The following is a 15,187-nucleotide window of genomic DNA, read 5'->3' as shown; positions in this document are numbered from 1 at the left end:
ATATTGAAAATAGACTAAATGTTGGAGGACTTCCATGTCATCTTCTTATAACGACAGTGTAACTGCGTCAAACGGTCAGTTAAGTCGGAGACCATAATGCAAACGGACTAAATGTTGGATGATTATATTATAAGTTTTAAAAGTTAGGGGACCTAAATGCAAGCTTCAAAAAAGTTCAATGACCATTACTATCCTTTACGCTTAATTTAATCTAAAACTAATATTTAATAATTTATTAAATATATAAAAGTAAGGACAGGAGATGTTTGGTGAAACCATTTGGAACTCAAATATAAAAAGGTTTAATTACCCTTTGAGTCCTAAAATTTTAAAATATTTATAAAAAATAATGGTGGATATCGATGTTTATCGTTAGTGGTGAATGACACACGTTGTAGACTCATCCTATCCATAAACACTCGTTATTAGTATAAAAGATAACAATTTTGTCGCCCCAAGAGACGGTTGACAAGAGTTTTATCCATGAAACTCAGCTCCAGCTCACAATTTTTACTTTTAAGACTCAAATTTGATTTGTTATAAAATTCAAAATAGCTTGAACTCCTTTAACTAGGTTTGTTTAGCTGGTAAGCAATTAGATTTTCGTGTTCATGAATAATTTTAATTTAACTAGTCCAATCGAGTCTAAATTTAAACTCAATTAAATAACAATAATTTAATGAAACAAAATTAAAACCCAATCCAAAATAACTTGTAGTAAGTGTTGACATGTCTATAAATAGTATCTTGCATGGGAATTTAATTGCTTGCTTCTTTCATATATTCCCGAAATGTTATTTCGTCCATCTTTTTCAATGGCGTGCATGTACCTAGTACCCACGTTTTTTTTTTGGATAAATAGCCGAGAGATAGAGAGAGAAAGCACTTTTTTATCCAAAAAATCCTTTGGTTGACAACTGAAAAACAGGAGAGTTGTTGGAGTGTTACGGATTAAAGCCCCCACTTCCCCTACCTCTCTACGTCTTGCCTGGCCTTCCATGAAGCCTCGACGTTACCCAACCGACTGCTCAGAATCATCAATTTCTTAAACTCGATACATGATATGAATATGACATAAATTGACGATTCGAACTGAGATCGGTTAACGGTTAATGCACCGACACGTAAACATGTTTTGATTAATTATTGGTTTTCTGTTGTTATAAAATAATCCAGTTCTCTAACCAAACCACAATTATTTAAGACATGGGACCGTTGTACATGTTATTTCTTAGGCTTTTGTCCTAAATAATTGGAAGGAGGAATTTCCCTCAGAATTATGATTGGCAATATCTAGACATATATTAGCAGTTTGCTCTCTCATGGTCCCAAGTAAAAAAAAATATATAATACAAAAACAATGAAGGCATAGGCATAAAAGCAAAAAAGTATAAATAAATATATTAAATATACGATAAAAATGTAAAGATGGAGTGAGATACAATCCTCAATTATTATTTTTATTATTTTTTTGGTTAAAGGCGTTATGTAAGGCAAAGATATATGAAATCCCACCGCAACCTAGGCAGTTGCATCATATATATCATCATTCATTATTGTGGAAAAGCCTCCATTATCGATTCCTTGTTGCTCGCAAGGTTGTTTATAAGGAATAGTGTTGCCAGGAATTCTCAAACTTATTATCAGTACATAGAGATTTCTCCCTGGAAGCTAGCCATCTTTGATTTATTTTCCTTAGCTCGAGTTTCGATCTTCCAAATCCAGCTTCTTCTTCTTAGACACGAAGAAATCAATATGTGGGCAAAGTTTTGAGCTTTTAAGGTTATAAGAGGTATGCTTCTGTAGACACTTTTCTTGACCGGAAAAACCTATATATTTATATATATATATATATATTATATAAGTATTATTTTATTAAACTAATACATTTACATTTATTTTATTTCTATAACAGGCCTTTACAACACAATAGGCCTAACAATGGCCCGTCTTCAGCAGCCCAAATGGCCCAGCAAATCGGTTCAGGCTAGGGTTTCCAGAACCCTAGCAGGTTGTGTCTCACCTCAGCGACGCATCCCAGCAGTGCCACTCCCGGATTTCACGGCCGTACACCTCACCTCCAACAACCCCGCATCCTCCGGCGCAAGGAACGTCAACAACGACAAACCAAAAGTAACCAAAGAGCATTAGAAGTCTATTTTGTATAGGAATCTAAAAATAGTCTATTTTTTCTATTATAAATACATGTAATCAAGACCATTTGTAACAGGGTGTTTTTGATATGGAATACCCAACAAAATACATTGGTTTTACACAAAAAATTCATACGAAATACGAGTGAAAATTACACAAGAAATACGGTGAGATTTGAAACAAAGTTACACCAAAATCATTAAAAAATAAGAGGAAAAAGGGAGTCCTCACCGCCGTTTGAAGCATCGAGGAGTCAGAAGGGTTGCCGAAGTTCCGTTTTTCGAGAGGTAATATTGTAGATCTACGTCGTTTAGATTGTTTTTAGGCTAAAACTATTTGAGAAATAGGCTTAGGGTGATGGAGAGGAACTTTTGGGACCGTTTTGTCCTAAGGACCGTCGTGTGCCGCCGCACCGACAACCGTGAGCCGCCTTGGTTATCGTCGTTGACGGGCGGCGTTCCCTTCCCCGGCGAGGGAAGGTTGAGAGAGCTTCAACTCTCTCTTTCTTTTCTGTTTTGAAAATGAGGGAATATGAGAGTTAAATTTTTTTAACTTAAATACTGAGCCCATCGAACCTCCCGACCCAACCTATACCCGCATAGGATCCGCGTGTTTTTGTTTTAAATAGGGTAAACCGAGTTTTTGGTCCCTTCTGTTTACAAACTTCCATTTTAACCCTGATTTTATTCAAAGTTGGCCCTCAAATTTCACTTTTATTTCAATCCCGTCCTTTTTTAATTAATATAAATATATTATTTGTTTCCTTATTATTTTTTATTTTTTTCTATATTTTTTTTCTATATTTTTTTCTATTATTATTTACTACTTATTTTATCTTATTTTCTTTATTTTTTAACATTTTTATTTTATATATTTATGTATATATTTTATGTTATTTCTTAATATTTTTTTACCTTTAGTTTAAAAGTTAATATATATATACATATTTTATTTCTTTTTGTATTTTATCTTTTCTTCCTCGTTCTTTCGTTTTATTTTTTCTATTTTCTTTATTTATTAATTGATTTATTTTTTGTTTATTTTTTTCATTTATTTATCTTTTTTCCTTATTTGTCTTTTTTTTATCTTTATTTTTTAATCCTTTTATTTTTACCACTTCCATATTAATTATGTTGTTTAATTTTTATCATTATTTTGTATGTTATTATTTATTTATTATTTGTTTAATTTTCTTGTCTTTTTTCTTCTTTATTTCATTTGCTTTATTTTCAATTTATCTTCATCACCTTTCTTTCTAACACTTTTTGATTCTTTAAGGACACATTTGCAAAATCATTAGAGTTAAGTAATTTGGATCGCCGTTTTACCTTTTAATTTAAATTTACAACTTTCTTAATCAAAGACAACTGGAAATTGCATGGTACCGAAAGGGCAGTTCAATGGTGCTAACCCTTCTTTGACTGTAACCGACTCCCGAATCCGACATATCACTGGTAAGATGCAGATCAGGTAAGAAATAAGGTATCCGGTCAACCTGTTTGCTTTAAAATAAATGGTCGGTGACGACTTCTAATCATTTTTCCTAAGTCGAAGCCCAATTCCGGGACCAACCGAAAGACGGTTACGACAACTTCCTAATGTAATACAACTATCATTCTTCTTTATATGTTATTTTTTTGCTAATGAAATCGCATAGATTGTTGATGTTAGAATTTGAATATTAGATTTGTTGAATGTTATCTATTATGAACTGGATGAACTTTAAGTTCAGGCTTTATTTGTGTTTTTGTTCTAACTTAAAATTAGTAGAGAAAAGGTTACTAAAATGAATTCAAACTAGTAACAAAATAAAAGTTATTGGAATGGATTCAACTATGTAGTCGTGGAAAATGAGAAAGATATTATAAATGTCTACATTTAAATCTAAAATTTACAAGACGCGGTATTTAAAATTTAATTGTACAAAACAATAGAAGTAAAGTTTGGGATCATCTTATTCTTAATTTCATTATTGTGTTTTTCTTATGGAGTAGGAAAAATGAATTTTTTAATGAAACAAATAATCTATGTAATTAAGAGATTTATTACTTGAGATCTTGGGTTTGAACATCGTATATGTAGAAGTATAAGCGTTTATTGTCAAATAATTGAGAATCGTTGAATAAATATAACCTTATATTCACTCTATTTTTTAAATGAATTTATTAATCACAATTAGGGATAATCATGGACGGGATCGGATCAAATTTTTGGTTCACATGAAATTGGTTTAAGTATAATATCCTTTCACTTATCATCTGGTACAATCCGAGTTTAGAAAAACTCTACTTAATCTAAAACATGACTTGATTTTTAAGGTAAAACTTTGTACCCTACTCCGTATATATATATAAAGATGTAGTATAGCAATTATTCTTATATATATATAAAGAAATATTATACTATTATTATTGAATCGTGTCGAGTTAAATATATTTTATCATAAATCTAAATCTGGTCTTACATTGAAGAAATACGGCTTGAACCCAAACTTTAAAAAATTTAATGATATGTAATTAAATTAAATTAAGTCAAATAATATTTTATCATAAAACAACCTTGATCGCTTCTTCAACAAAGCAAATGAATGAATTATTGATGAAACTTCCTATATTTAGCGAAAATATTTATCCCCCAGACGTGCACATATAAGAAACAAATAATAATTAAATTAATTATAAAGTCAAAAATTTATAAAAATATTTCATTTCTATGCATGTATTCTTTTTTTCCCACTTATCTTCAATATATAATCTATTAAATTTGCGATTTAATTTCTTTTTCAGGTGAGAAAGATGTGAGAGATGCTCGAAAAAGCTTGAATGTAAATGATGAATACCTTAGTACATTAAGAACCAAATCATACTTAGAATTTTCCTCAAAAGCTCAAGTATTAGCCAATGAACCATCTTCTCCATTCAAGTTCTTTCAGCTCTTGGAACCCTGCCAAGACACCGTATCTTCCATCTTAGAATCCACAATCCTTGCCGAATTACCCGAACTCAAAACCCTAATCCTCGATTATTTCGACGTTAGTGCCGAAGCATCGAGGATTTGTGGTCATCTCCTCGCAAAAATCAATCAAATCCAACGTTATTATCAGTTCATCCAAGGAGCAATCGATTCGTTGGACGAGTATTATCGTTCTCCTGAGAAGTTCGGACAAGTTCTTTCCGAATTGAACTCATTCGTAGCCCTGAAAAACCCGTTTTCCAACCCTAACAAACATGATTTCAAGACGATTAACGAGAAATACTCATCGATATTGCACCATCTTAAATCAAAGAAAAGGAAGGTTTCGAGGAAGATAAAGATGATCAAGTTCATTCACAAAGCGTCCGGGATTTGTTTAATGACGGCTTGTGGATTGATTGTGGTAATAGCTATAGTTATCGCAGTGCATACTCTTGCACCATTGTTGATGGCGCCTGCGATTCTGAGCTTTGTACCAGTAAAGCTTTTAAAGAAGAAGAAGACGATGATTTTCAAGAAACTCCCGTGTTTGAAATGTGGGTTTCTGAGGAAAGTCGGGGATCAGCTCGATGTTGCAGCGAAGGGGACTTACATTTTGAATCGGGATTTCGATACGATGAGTCGGATTGTTTCGAGGATGAATGATGAAGTTGAACACAAGAAGGAAATCATACAGATTTGTTTGGAGAGACAAAGGGAAGATCATAGATTTTGTCTGCAAATTGTCAAGGAGTTAAACAAGTGCAATTCTGGATTCTGGAAACAGGTGCAGGAGCTTGAAGAACATGTTTATTTGTGCCTTGTGACGATCAATCGAGCAAGAGCATTGGTGATCAAGGAAATGACTACATCCTATCTGGTCTGAAAACGACACCGGCTGAGCCAATTACAGAAATTATATCAATATGTGTGTGCACATATATTTGTAAATGGGAAGAAGAAAAAAAACCATTACTTCTCATTTATACGTGTTTATAGTGTATACCCAGGGTTGGCCCTGAGCCCAGACGTAGAGGGTGACCGCCTAGAGTCCAGGTTTGGAGGGGCTATTCTTATTAGAAGACTCACCGATACTTCGATTTGCCCAGGATCCTTCCTGCTGCTTTACTTCCGCAGATTTTCCATTCCACAGGTTTGGAGGGCCCATTCTTAGAAGAAGATAGCATTATACTTCGATTTTCCATTCCAGGTTTGGAGGGGTCCATCCTTATATTTCACATCCTTTTAGTTTTTGGGTATTATTCATTTTGGTATATTGGATGTCATGTTGAATTTAATTCAGTATATTTTAACGTATGTTGATTGAAAGTGTTTCAAACTCCAGATTGAATGAAAAGAGGATTTTCCATGAAATTAAGCTTTCTTTCACTTGCATAACCCTATATACTTCCATAATTTTTACAATGTTTTTCTAATTCAACTGCCGCGTATAATGCTATCTTCGCAATCTTGAATCTAAAATCTACCCAATTATTAAACTTTAAAGTATGCTAAAAATAAGAATTATTGAATTATAATTAAATTTTTTATGAGACAAAAAACTCTAGTTATTAATTTTATTTTAATATTTAATTATAACTTGATGCATAGATATAGTGAAATGATAATATTTAAAAATTCAACTATTATTGTAACTATTTTTTATGAGACAAAAAAATAGTTATTAATTTTATTTTAATATTTAATCATAACTTGATGCATAGATACAGTGAAATGATAATATTTAAAAATTCATGATAAATTAAAAAAAGTTGTATTTATTTTTCAAGTTATTTTAATTTTATATATGATGAAAAAAATGTTCCAATTGACTTTAATGATGTGCCAATGGATGAAAATATTGAAATTTAGCCATTGGTGAAGAAACACTTCCTCATTTGAATATATATGATCATATAAATTGGGAGAATCTTGACAATAATGCGATGGATATATTTGTTGACAAAAGGCCCATAAGAGAAATGGATATTGAATTTCCTGTTGATAAATATTATAGACATTTATCATATGCATGTTATTTTAGAAAGTTGAGCAATGGTGAGACTAGTGATAAAAATGGTTAGTTTATTCCAAAAATGTTGACAAACTATATTGTTTTTTGTTGCAAGTTGTTCAAATCGATTAGTAATGTAAGTTTGTTAGCAAATGATGGTTTAAGTGATTGGAAACATATTAGCCAAAGGCTTAAACAACATGAAAATAGTATTGAACATATGACTAATATGAATACTTGGAATGAATTTAGAGTAAGATTGGATAAAAAAACAAACAATCGATAAAAATTTGCAAGAAGAGATTATGAAAGAGAAAGTGTGTTGGAGACAAGTGTTATAAAGAATATTCTCAGTTGTGAAATGTATTGCTAAACATAATCTTGTATTTTCGAGGATCCAATTAAAAACTATATCAAGATAACAATGGTAATTTTCTGGGATTGATTGAAATGATTGCAGAGTTTGATGTGATTATACAAGATCATGTTAGACGCATTCAGGATCGTGAAATTCATTATCATTATCTTGGACATAAAATTCTTAAGTTTTTCAAATCTGCAGATTGTTATCCGAATGCTTCAATTGCTTATAGGATTTTATTAACTGTGTCTGTGACCGTAGCTTCAGCCGAAAGAAGTTTCTCAAAGCTTAAATTAATAAAAACGTACTTGAGGTCATCAATGTCACAAGAAATGTTGAATGGTTTAGCAACATTAGCTATTGAGAAGGAGATGATAGGAAACATTGATGTTGATGTTATTATCAATGACTTTGCATCTCAAAATGCTAGAAGAAACTGTTTCTTATGAGAATTTGTGTATGTTGTTTTGTATGTGAGAGACGTCAATTTTCGATTGAGAGAAACGATTCTAAGAGATGATTGAAGACATAATATGAGTAAATTGAGTGAAAAATTGTGATGTCTCTTTATATATTTGGTAAAATAATGTTGGTTGATGTAATAGAATATACTCGTACAATTTTTTATGAAAAAATTTGTTTGGCGTTTACCGAAATTTATTCTTGAATTTTAAGTTATTTTTTTAGAGGCCCTTATCTCTTATTTTGCCTAGGACCCTTAAAATGTCAGTATCGGCCCTGTGTATACCTATATATATTAGAGAAAATAACCTCAGTGACCAAAAATGCCTTATAATATACGATTTTAACCAACTTTTTTTGGATTTGCCAAAATGACCAACTAAATCGCAATGCGATCGATAATTCGCAACGCGATCTCCGGTATCGCAAATCAGTTTCCAGATTCGCAACGCGATTCTGACTATCGCATTGCGATTTCCCAAATTCACGTTGCGATTTTCCTAATTCGCAATGCGAATACATAAATTGCAATGCGATTACGTAAATCGCAATGCGAATTAGGAAAATCGCAATGCGATTACGTAAATCGTAATGCGAATTAGGAAAATCGCAATGCGATTACGTAAATTGCATTGCGATTACGTATTCGCATTGCGATTTACGTAATCGCATTGCGATTTACGTAATCGCATTGCGATTTACGTAATCGCATTGCGATTTACGTAATCGCATTGCGATTTTCCTAATTCGTATTGCGATTTACGTAATCGTATTGCGATTTTCCTTATTCGCATTGCGCTTTACGTAATCGCATTGCGATTTTCCTAATTCGCACTTCGATTTACGTAATCGTATTGCGATTTAGTAAATCGCAACGAGATTTTGACTATCGCAATACTGAATTTCAAATTCGTAACTCGATTTCTGAATTCGTAACAGGTTTTAATTTCGCAACACAAATGTTTTGGGTATATAAATACGCAGCAGCAGCAACTCATAACCTAAATCCCTAAATCGCAACTCATTCCATCTCCATCTATCACTCTCTCCGGCGACATCCGTTCCTATATGCAACTACCAAAATATGGATCCTCATCAAAATCCAAAGCTCATATGGTGTCAAGCAAAAGGCAATCAAAATCGAAATAATTTTTAAAATCCCAATCACAACCGGCTTCACCTTTTGGGACTGTTAACTTAGGTGATTTTTAAATGCAAACGTTGTATTATGTGGATTTTATGTGTGAACTTTTAACATTTCCAGTTAGGCATGTATTAGTAACTTGAGTTTGAAAATTGCTATGATCTGTTTAGTTGTTATCACTTATTAGGCATTCATTTGACCATCGCAATGCGGAATTGACTATCGCAATGCGGAAATGACTATCGCAACGAGAGAATCGCAATGCGAAATGAAAATCGCAATGCAAAATGAAAATCGCAATGCGAAATGAAAATCGCAATGCGAAATGAAAATCGCATTGCGATTCACTCGTTGCGATTTTCATTTCGCATTGCGATTTTCATTTCCGCGTTGCGATAGTCTGTTTTGCATTCAACATAATGTAGATTGAAATCAACAAATCAACTATTACATTTCAATCAATTAAACAAGCACAAATATTATGTACACATCAATTAAACAAATCAACATTTACAAATCATATTTTACAAATCAATTAAACAATCAAAAAATAATAATGAAATCAACTTTTGCACCCATACATCCATTTCACGCAGCTCACTTCAGGATTAACCTGCAGAAACCAAACATTGAATCAACAACACTTTCTATACAACTAAAACCTACAAACAACAAATTATTGAATTCTAGCTACTTAACCAAACATTTTTAAACCAAAAAGAGTAAATATGTTTAACAACACTTGCATTTGACTTACAAATTGTTTATGGACACTTTCATAACGCGGATGCAGGTAGGAAGCGTCTCGCATATATCGCTCTAGCCATAAAATGTCGAAACCACAAGCCTACTGCACCTCTATCTCTATCGGTGGGAGGTAGAAAATGTGTACTTCCTGTCGTCAAACGCTCCAAGCACATGCATACGAGAGGACCACAATCCCCTCTGGCTTCCTTCGTTTGTTGTGGTGTGGTCTCGTCTCTGCTAACTGTAATATTGAGCTTCTTTGGCTTCTTGTTTCCAGAACGAGTCCAATAATTTATCGCATCCAAGAATTTAGCCAAATGAGAGCTCCATCCCTTAATAATATCTCTTAAATCAGCCAATGATATGTAATTTATCATGCTGTCATATACTATTGCCTTAAGGGATGGGAGCTGAAGCTCGACGAGAAGCCAATGTTTACTTTCCAAAATAGGGATAAACACCTGCAATCATAAGTAATAATTCATTCATTTGCGCACTTATTTATGAATACCTTTAAACTCAATCTAAAATAAATACTAACCTTATCGACCTCCCACCATGCAGGATAAAGTTCAGCTTGTCCATTTCCCAACGTAAATGATTCATCTCGTTGATTCTTCAAGTGAACGGCGTTAAAAGACGTCGGCATAATTGTATATCGTGTATTTCTTTTATTTTTCTTAAGTTTCCTAATTATTAGAAGACGTGACACCCACGCATCGATATGCTGTTTTATAAAAAAAGACATATATTAGTGATTTACATAAATTTAAAAAAAAAATCAAATTGAAATATAAGAAAAATATAAGACTTACCCCTCCATCGAAATAGTCATTGTCTTCAACCCCTAATAATACGCCCCACCAAGACCGATCAAGCAACAAATATATATCATCGTTGAGCTTGCATATGTCAGTGAAACACCCCTAGCTCCGCTCATGTAGATAAAAATCAACTCCGGTCTTAGCCCAAAGGGTGTTATCCAGAATTGTGTCCGGTAGTTGTCTCCTCTCCACTTCAGATACCGGAATGGTACTGGCCGGTAACTCATACGAGAGCCAACTCTCATCCATCATGTCCGGCACGTCAGAGGGTTTCTCAAGAATCTTACATATGACGCCATGTGAATCGGTCTCTTGAATGGTGGGAGGGACCTATTCAACGATGACAGTGGCCTCTTGAACGGTGGGAGGGGACTCTCGAGGAATGATAGGGGCCTCTTCAACGATAGGAGTGGACTCTTGAGGGATGACAGGCAAGTCGGGCTTCTTCTTGCGGTGTCTTCGCACTATTGGGGTGTACAGAGACTTAATAGTACGTGCACGCCGTCTGATGCGTGAACTCCGTCGTGCAAGAAAAACCCGACGTAAAGCATCCACCTTATCGGGCCGCTAAATAATTAAATACAAAAATCAGTAAATAAACAGACATTATATTTAAACAGTGAAAACAAAGACAAATACTAACTTCACACTGTTAAAGAATAAACAGTTTAGCAGTATTGGCAGCAATCGAATAAATTTACTAAGCAATCTAAGTGAAATGGTTAATCTAAGTGAAATTACGAGTAAATTTATCATCAAGTTAAATATGGAAAATCTTAAACTTACCTCGTTGCGTAGAGTATAAACCTCATTCTACAACGATACTACCATCTCACGTAGAGCGGCAACCTCACCACGTAAAGTAGACACCTCCACACGCCATGCACCATCGTTATCGCGTAGAGTACTGATCTCCTCACGCAAGGCATTGACCTCATCACGTAACTCCCTTGACTCATCCCGTGGAGGTGGAGGTGGAGAACAGGGAGATAGAAGTCGTGGCATCTTTGCCGGTCGACTATCATGAGGTGATGGTGGAGAAGAGGCTCGATGATGTGACGGGATAGGTGATGGCTCTCGTTGTAGAGGTGTATAGTCGGGTCGATCAGGTGATGGCTCTGGGTGAGGTGATGGCTCTCGAAGTAGAGAAAGTGGAGGCTGCTCATCATTCGTGCCATCAAGAAAACGTTGACTAGCTTGCCACCAATCAGTGGCAAGCTCAGCCTCCGTGGGTGTCAGTCTCATTAATGGAGTGTTGGCTTCCTAAAAATATAAAAACTCAAACAAAGTTAAACGTCTACTATTAATAACTTGTTTATATATGATAGTATTTGTGTTAACTTACATTATTCATTGTCGCATATGGTATTAAGTCTTCCCAATCCAACAGACGTTTCCTCTTCTAGTAAATAACCCTAGGAATATCATTTGAGGTTTTTAATACATATGTCTGCATGCTGGGGAAAGCCTCAAATATCCAAATCTATAAACATTAGTAATTGTTAAATAATTAATTATAATTTTTAAAATATTATATAGAAATTCTTACCTTAAAGGCCCAAACAAAGCCTGACAAAGTGTATTTCGACCCATCGCCCCGTAAACTTTTACGGTCATCAAAGGCAGACGACAACTTAGTCCAGGTAGCTTTCCATATATACAAACCCCACGGAAACAGATTCTATGTATTTAGGTCCTCTACCAATAATATTAGCTCCTGAGGAATAGGTTGTCTGGCCTCTCTGCCTAAAAAGCTGGCATACAAAAGTAGTAGAAGGCATACTCGGACAACATCGACGTCATTCATCCGAGTAAAACCATCTTTCTTATTAAACAATTTCTTCAGGTCGTCGATGTGTAAGTTCGGCTTCTCTATTGACTCATCAGGAAAAACCCTGGATAACCATGATGGGCGGGTGATATGACGAGTGTACCGGCCTACATCATCGTGTCCGAATCGTAGACCAGTGATTAAGCAGAACTCCTTCCGCCCAAAACAAGTATACGCCGGTGGAAAATGAAACCATATCTCTTCCTCACCACGTTGTATACTGTCGGGTAGATCGCTAGTCATGGTCTGAAGCCACAAATGGGTCAAATTAGCATCTCCACCCGGATGCTGTACTCTCAGCCATGGCCCGAAGCAGGTTTCCTCAAACAATTTTCTTTGTGCAGGTGAAAGCTTCGAAGCAATTGTAGTGGCTAGGCTAACTTTATTCCTTAATGTCAATGAAGCCGAAAAAAATTTCTACAAAAACAATAAACATACCAAGTTAGATATACCAAAAACTACACTGTGAAGATATACCAAAAACAATAAACATAAATAGTAGTTTATTCTTGAAACTAAAATTTGCAACACTGTTTTGTCTTTTGGTTGAAATGAAAATCGCAACGAGAGAATGAAAATCGCAACGCGGAAATGACTATCTCAGCGAGAGAATCGCAACACGAAATGAAAATCGCAACGAGAGAATCGCAATGCGATTTTGGTTTCGCGTTGCGATTGTCTCGTTGCGATTTTCATTTCGCGTTGCGATTCTCTCGTTGCGATAGTCATTTCCGCGTTGCGATTTTCATTCTCGAAACTATTCTTCTTCTGCATTACTTCAACCAAAAGACAAAACAAAGACAAATACTAACTTCACAGGGTTAAATACTAAACAGTTTAGCAGTATTGGCAGCAATCGAATGAATTTAATAAGAAATCTAAGTGAAATGGTTAATCTATTATTGAAATTACCAGTAAACTTATCATCAATTTCAATATGAAAAACCTAAAATAATGCAAAAATTTCAAAATAAAAATAATTAAAAAAATAACCCTCGGAGGTTGATTTTCCATTTCTGAATGATTTTGAGGGATTTCTGACCGTGAATGGTTGTGAGGGATTTTGCCGGCGATGGGGACGGAAATCTTTGGAGATGGGGATGGATTTCGCCGTAGAGAGTGAGAGATGAAGATGGGACTGAGTGTTGTGATTTTAGGTTTGAGGTTATGAGTTGTAATTACTGTGGACGGTTCAGTTTCCGATATATTAAGAAAAAATTCGTGTTTGGAATTTGAAAAAAAAAACGTGTTAATACGAATGGCGTTATGTAAATCACATTGTGATAGTCAGATTCGCATTGCGATTTACGTATTCGCATTGCGATTTTCCTAATTCGCATTGTGATTTACTTAATCGCGTTGCGATTTACGTATTCGTATTGCGAATTAGGAAAATCGCAACGTGAATTTGGGAAATCGCAATGCGATAGTTAGAATCGCGTTGCGAATCTGGAAACTGATTTGCGATACCGGAGATCGCATTGCGAATTATCGATCGCATTGCGATTTAGTTGGTCATTTTGGCAAATCCAAAAAAAGTTGTTAAAATCGTATATTATAAGGCATTTTTGGTCACGGAGGTTATTTTCTCTATATATTATTGGTGAATGAAAGGTTGATTAGTAAAAGTTTATGCAAAAGCAAATATAGAGCTTAATGGTTTCTGCAAATCGAAAATATCATCTATTAATGCTGTAAAAACCCACTTTTGTCAGGAATTATCTACTATTTTGTACATAAAATGTTTAGTATAAATAATATATATTTTTTGAAAATAATATATAATTTTCAAAAAATACATATGTTTTTCGAAATATATATATATATATGTTTTGAAAATATATAATATAATTTTTTGAAAATATATGATATAATTTTGAAAACTTACTATAAAAATGTGTGTTTTAAAAATATATAATATAGTTTTTTTTGAAAATATATGATATGGTTTTAAAAACGTATTATAAAAACATATTATAATTTTAAAAACATATTATATATAGTTTTTGAAAATCATATATAATATAATTTTTGATAACATATATATAATTTTTGAAAATATTTTTGAAAACATATTATATAAGTTTTTAGAAGACATATTACATATAGTATTTTGAAAACGTATATAATATAATTTTAAAAATATAGTATTATTATTTATTATTACTACTACTATTATTATTATATCATCATTATTAGTAGTAGTATTTATTTTTACTTTATCTTTATTTTTAGGACTAATCTTAAGGTCCACAAACCAAGGTCCAAATTGAAGCACAAGCATCCAAGTCCAAGTTTAAACCTAGCAAAGGTTCAAGGGTGAAGCTCGTCTGCCTGAACCAACAAACAGGCCTGGTTGGCCCAACAGAATTAGCTTGCTTGACACAGCAAGCAAACCCAATTGGAGCACTCAACAGAGAAGGCCCAACAAGCAAAGCCTGACCCAGCTTAACACACTAGGCTTTCATCATTTCCATCAAGTGCCGTATGAAGGAGAGCCATGCGATCGAGGCATGAATGAGCGGCCAGAATCTAAACAAATCTAGGGTTTCAAAACCTTAAGGGTGCATTTGGTTCACGGAATATAAGATTATCAGTGGAAATAAAAGATTACCAGTGAATAGGATTACTGGAATATTGTATTTTGTGTTTGGTTGGTTTAGCAGGAATGTAAGATTACTGTGTTTTGTTAAAGGAA

General features: G+C 33.9%; 1 protein-coding gene across 1 annotated transcript; it reads left to right on the top strand.

The window, feature by feature from the left end:
• The first annotated feature begins 1,941 nt into the window (after positions 1-1,941).
• On the top strand, positions 1,942-5,992 carry LOC120177963 (UPF0496 protein At1g20180-like). The gene is made up of 2 exons (XM_039183941.1): positions 1,942-2,011; positions 4,941-5,992. The coding sequence occupies exons 1-2, from the start codon at positions 1,942-1,944 to the stop codon at positions 5,990-5,992; spliced, it is 1,122 nt and encodes a 373-aa protein (XP_039039872.1).
• The last annotated feature ends 9,195 nt before the right edge of the window (positions 5,993-15,187 follow it).

This window comes from Hibiscus syriacus, unplaced genomic scaffold (assembly GCF_006381635.1).
Source record: "Hibiscus syriacus cultivar Baekdansim isolate YM2019G1 unplaced genomic scaffold, ASM638163v2 tig00003480_pilon, whole genome shotgun sequence".
In the NCBI taxonomy this organism is placed as follows: Eukaryota; Viridiplantae; Streptophyta; class Magnoliopsida; order Malvales; family Malvaceae; genus Hibiscus; species Hibiscus syriacus.
Note: the sequence above shows the minus strand (reverse complement) of the source record. Positions and strands in the feature narration are given on the sequence as shown.

Bases quoted from the DNA above. Each gene is read 5' to 3' on its own strand.
- LOC120177963 (XM_039183941.1), top strand. From the start codon at position 1,942: ATGGCCCGTCTTCAGCAGCCCAAATGGCCCAGCAAATCGGTTCAGGCT. The intron at 2,012-4,940 runs GTTGTGTCTCAC...TTTCTTTTTCAG, and splicing joins GGTTTCCAGAACCCTAGCAG to GTGAGAAAGATGTGAGAGAT.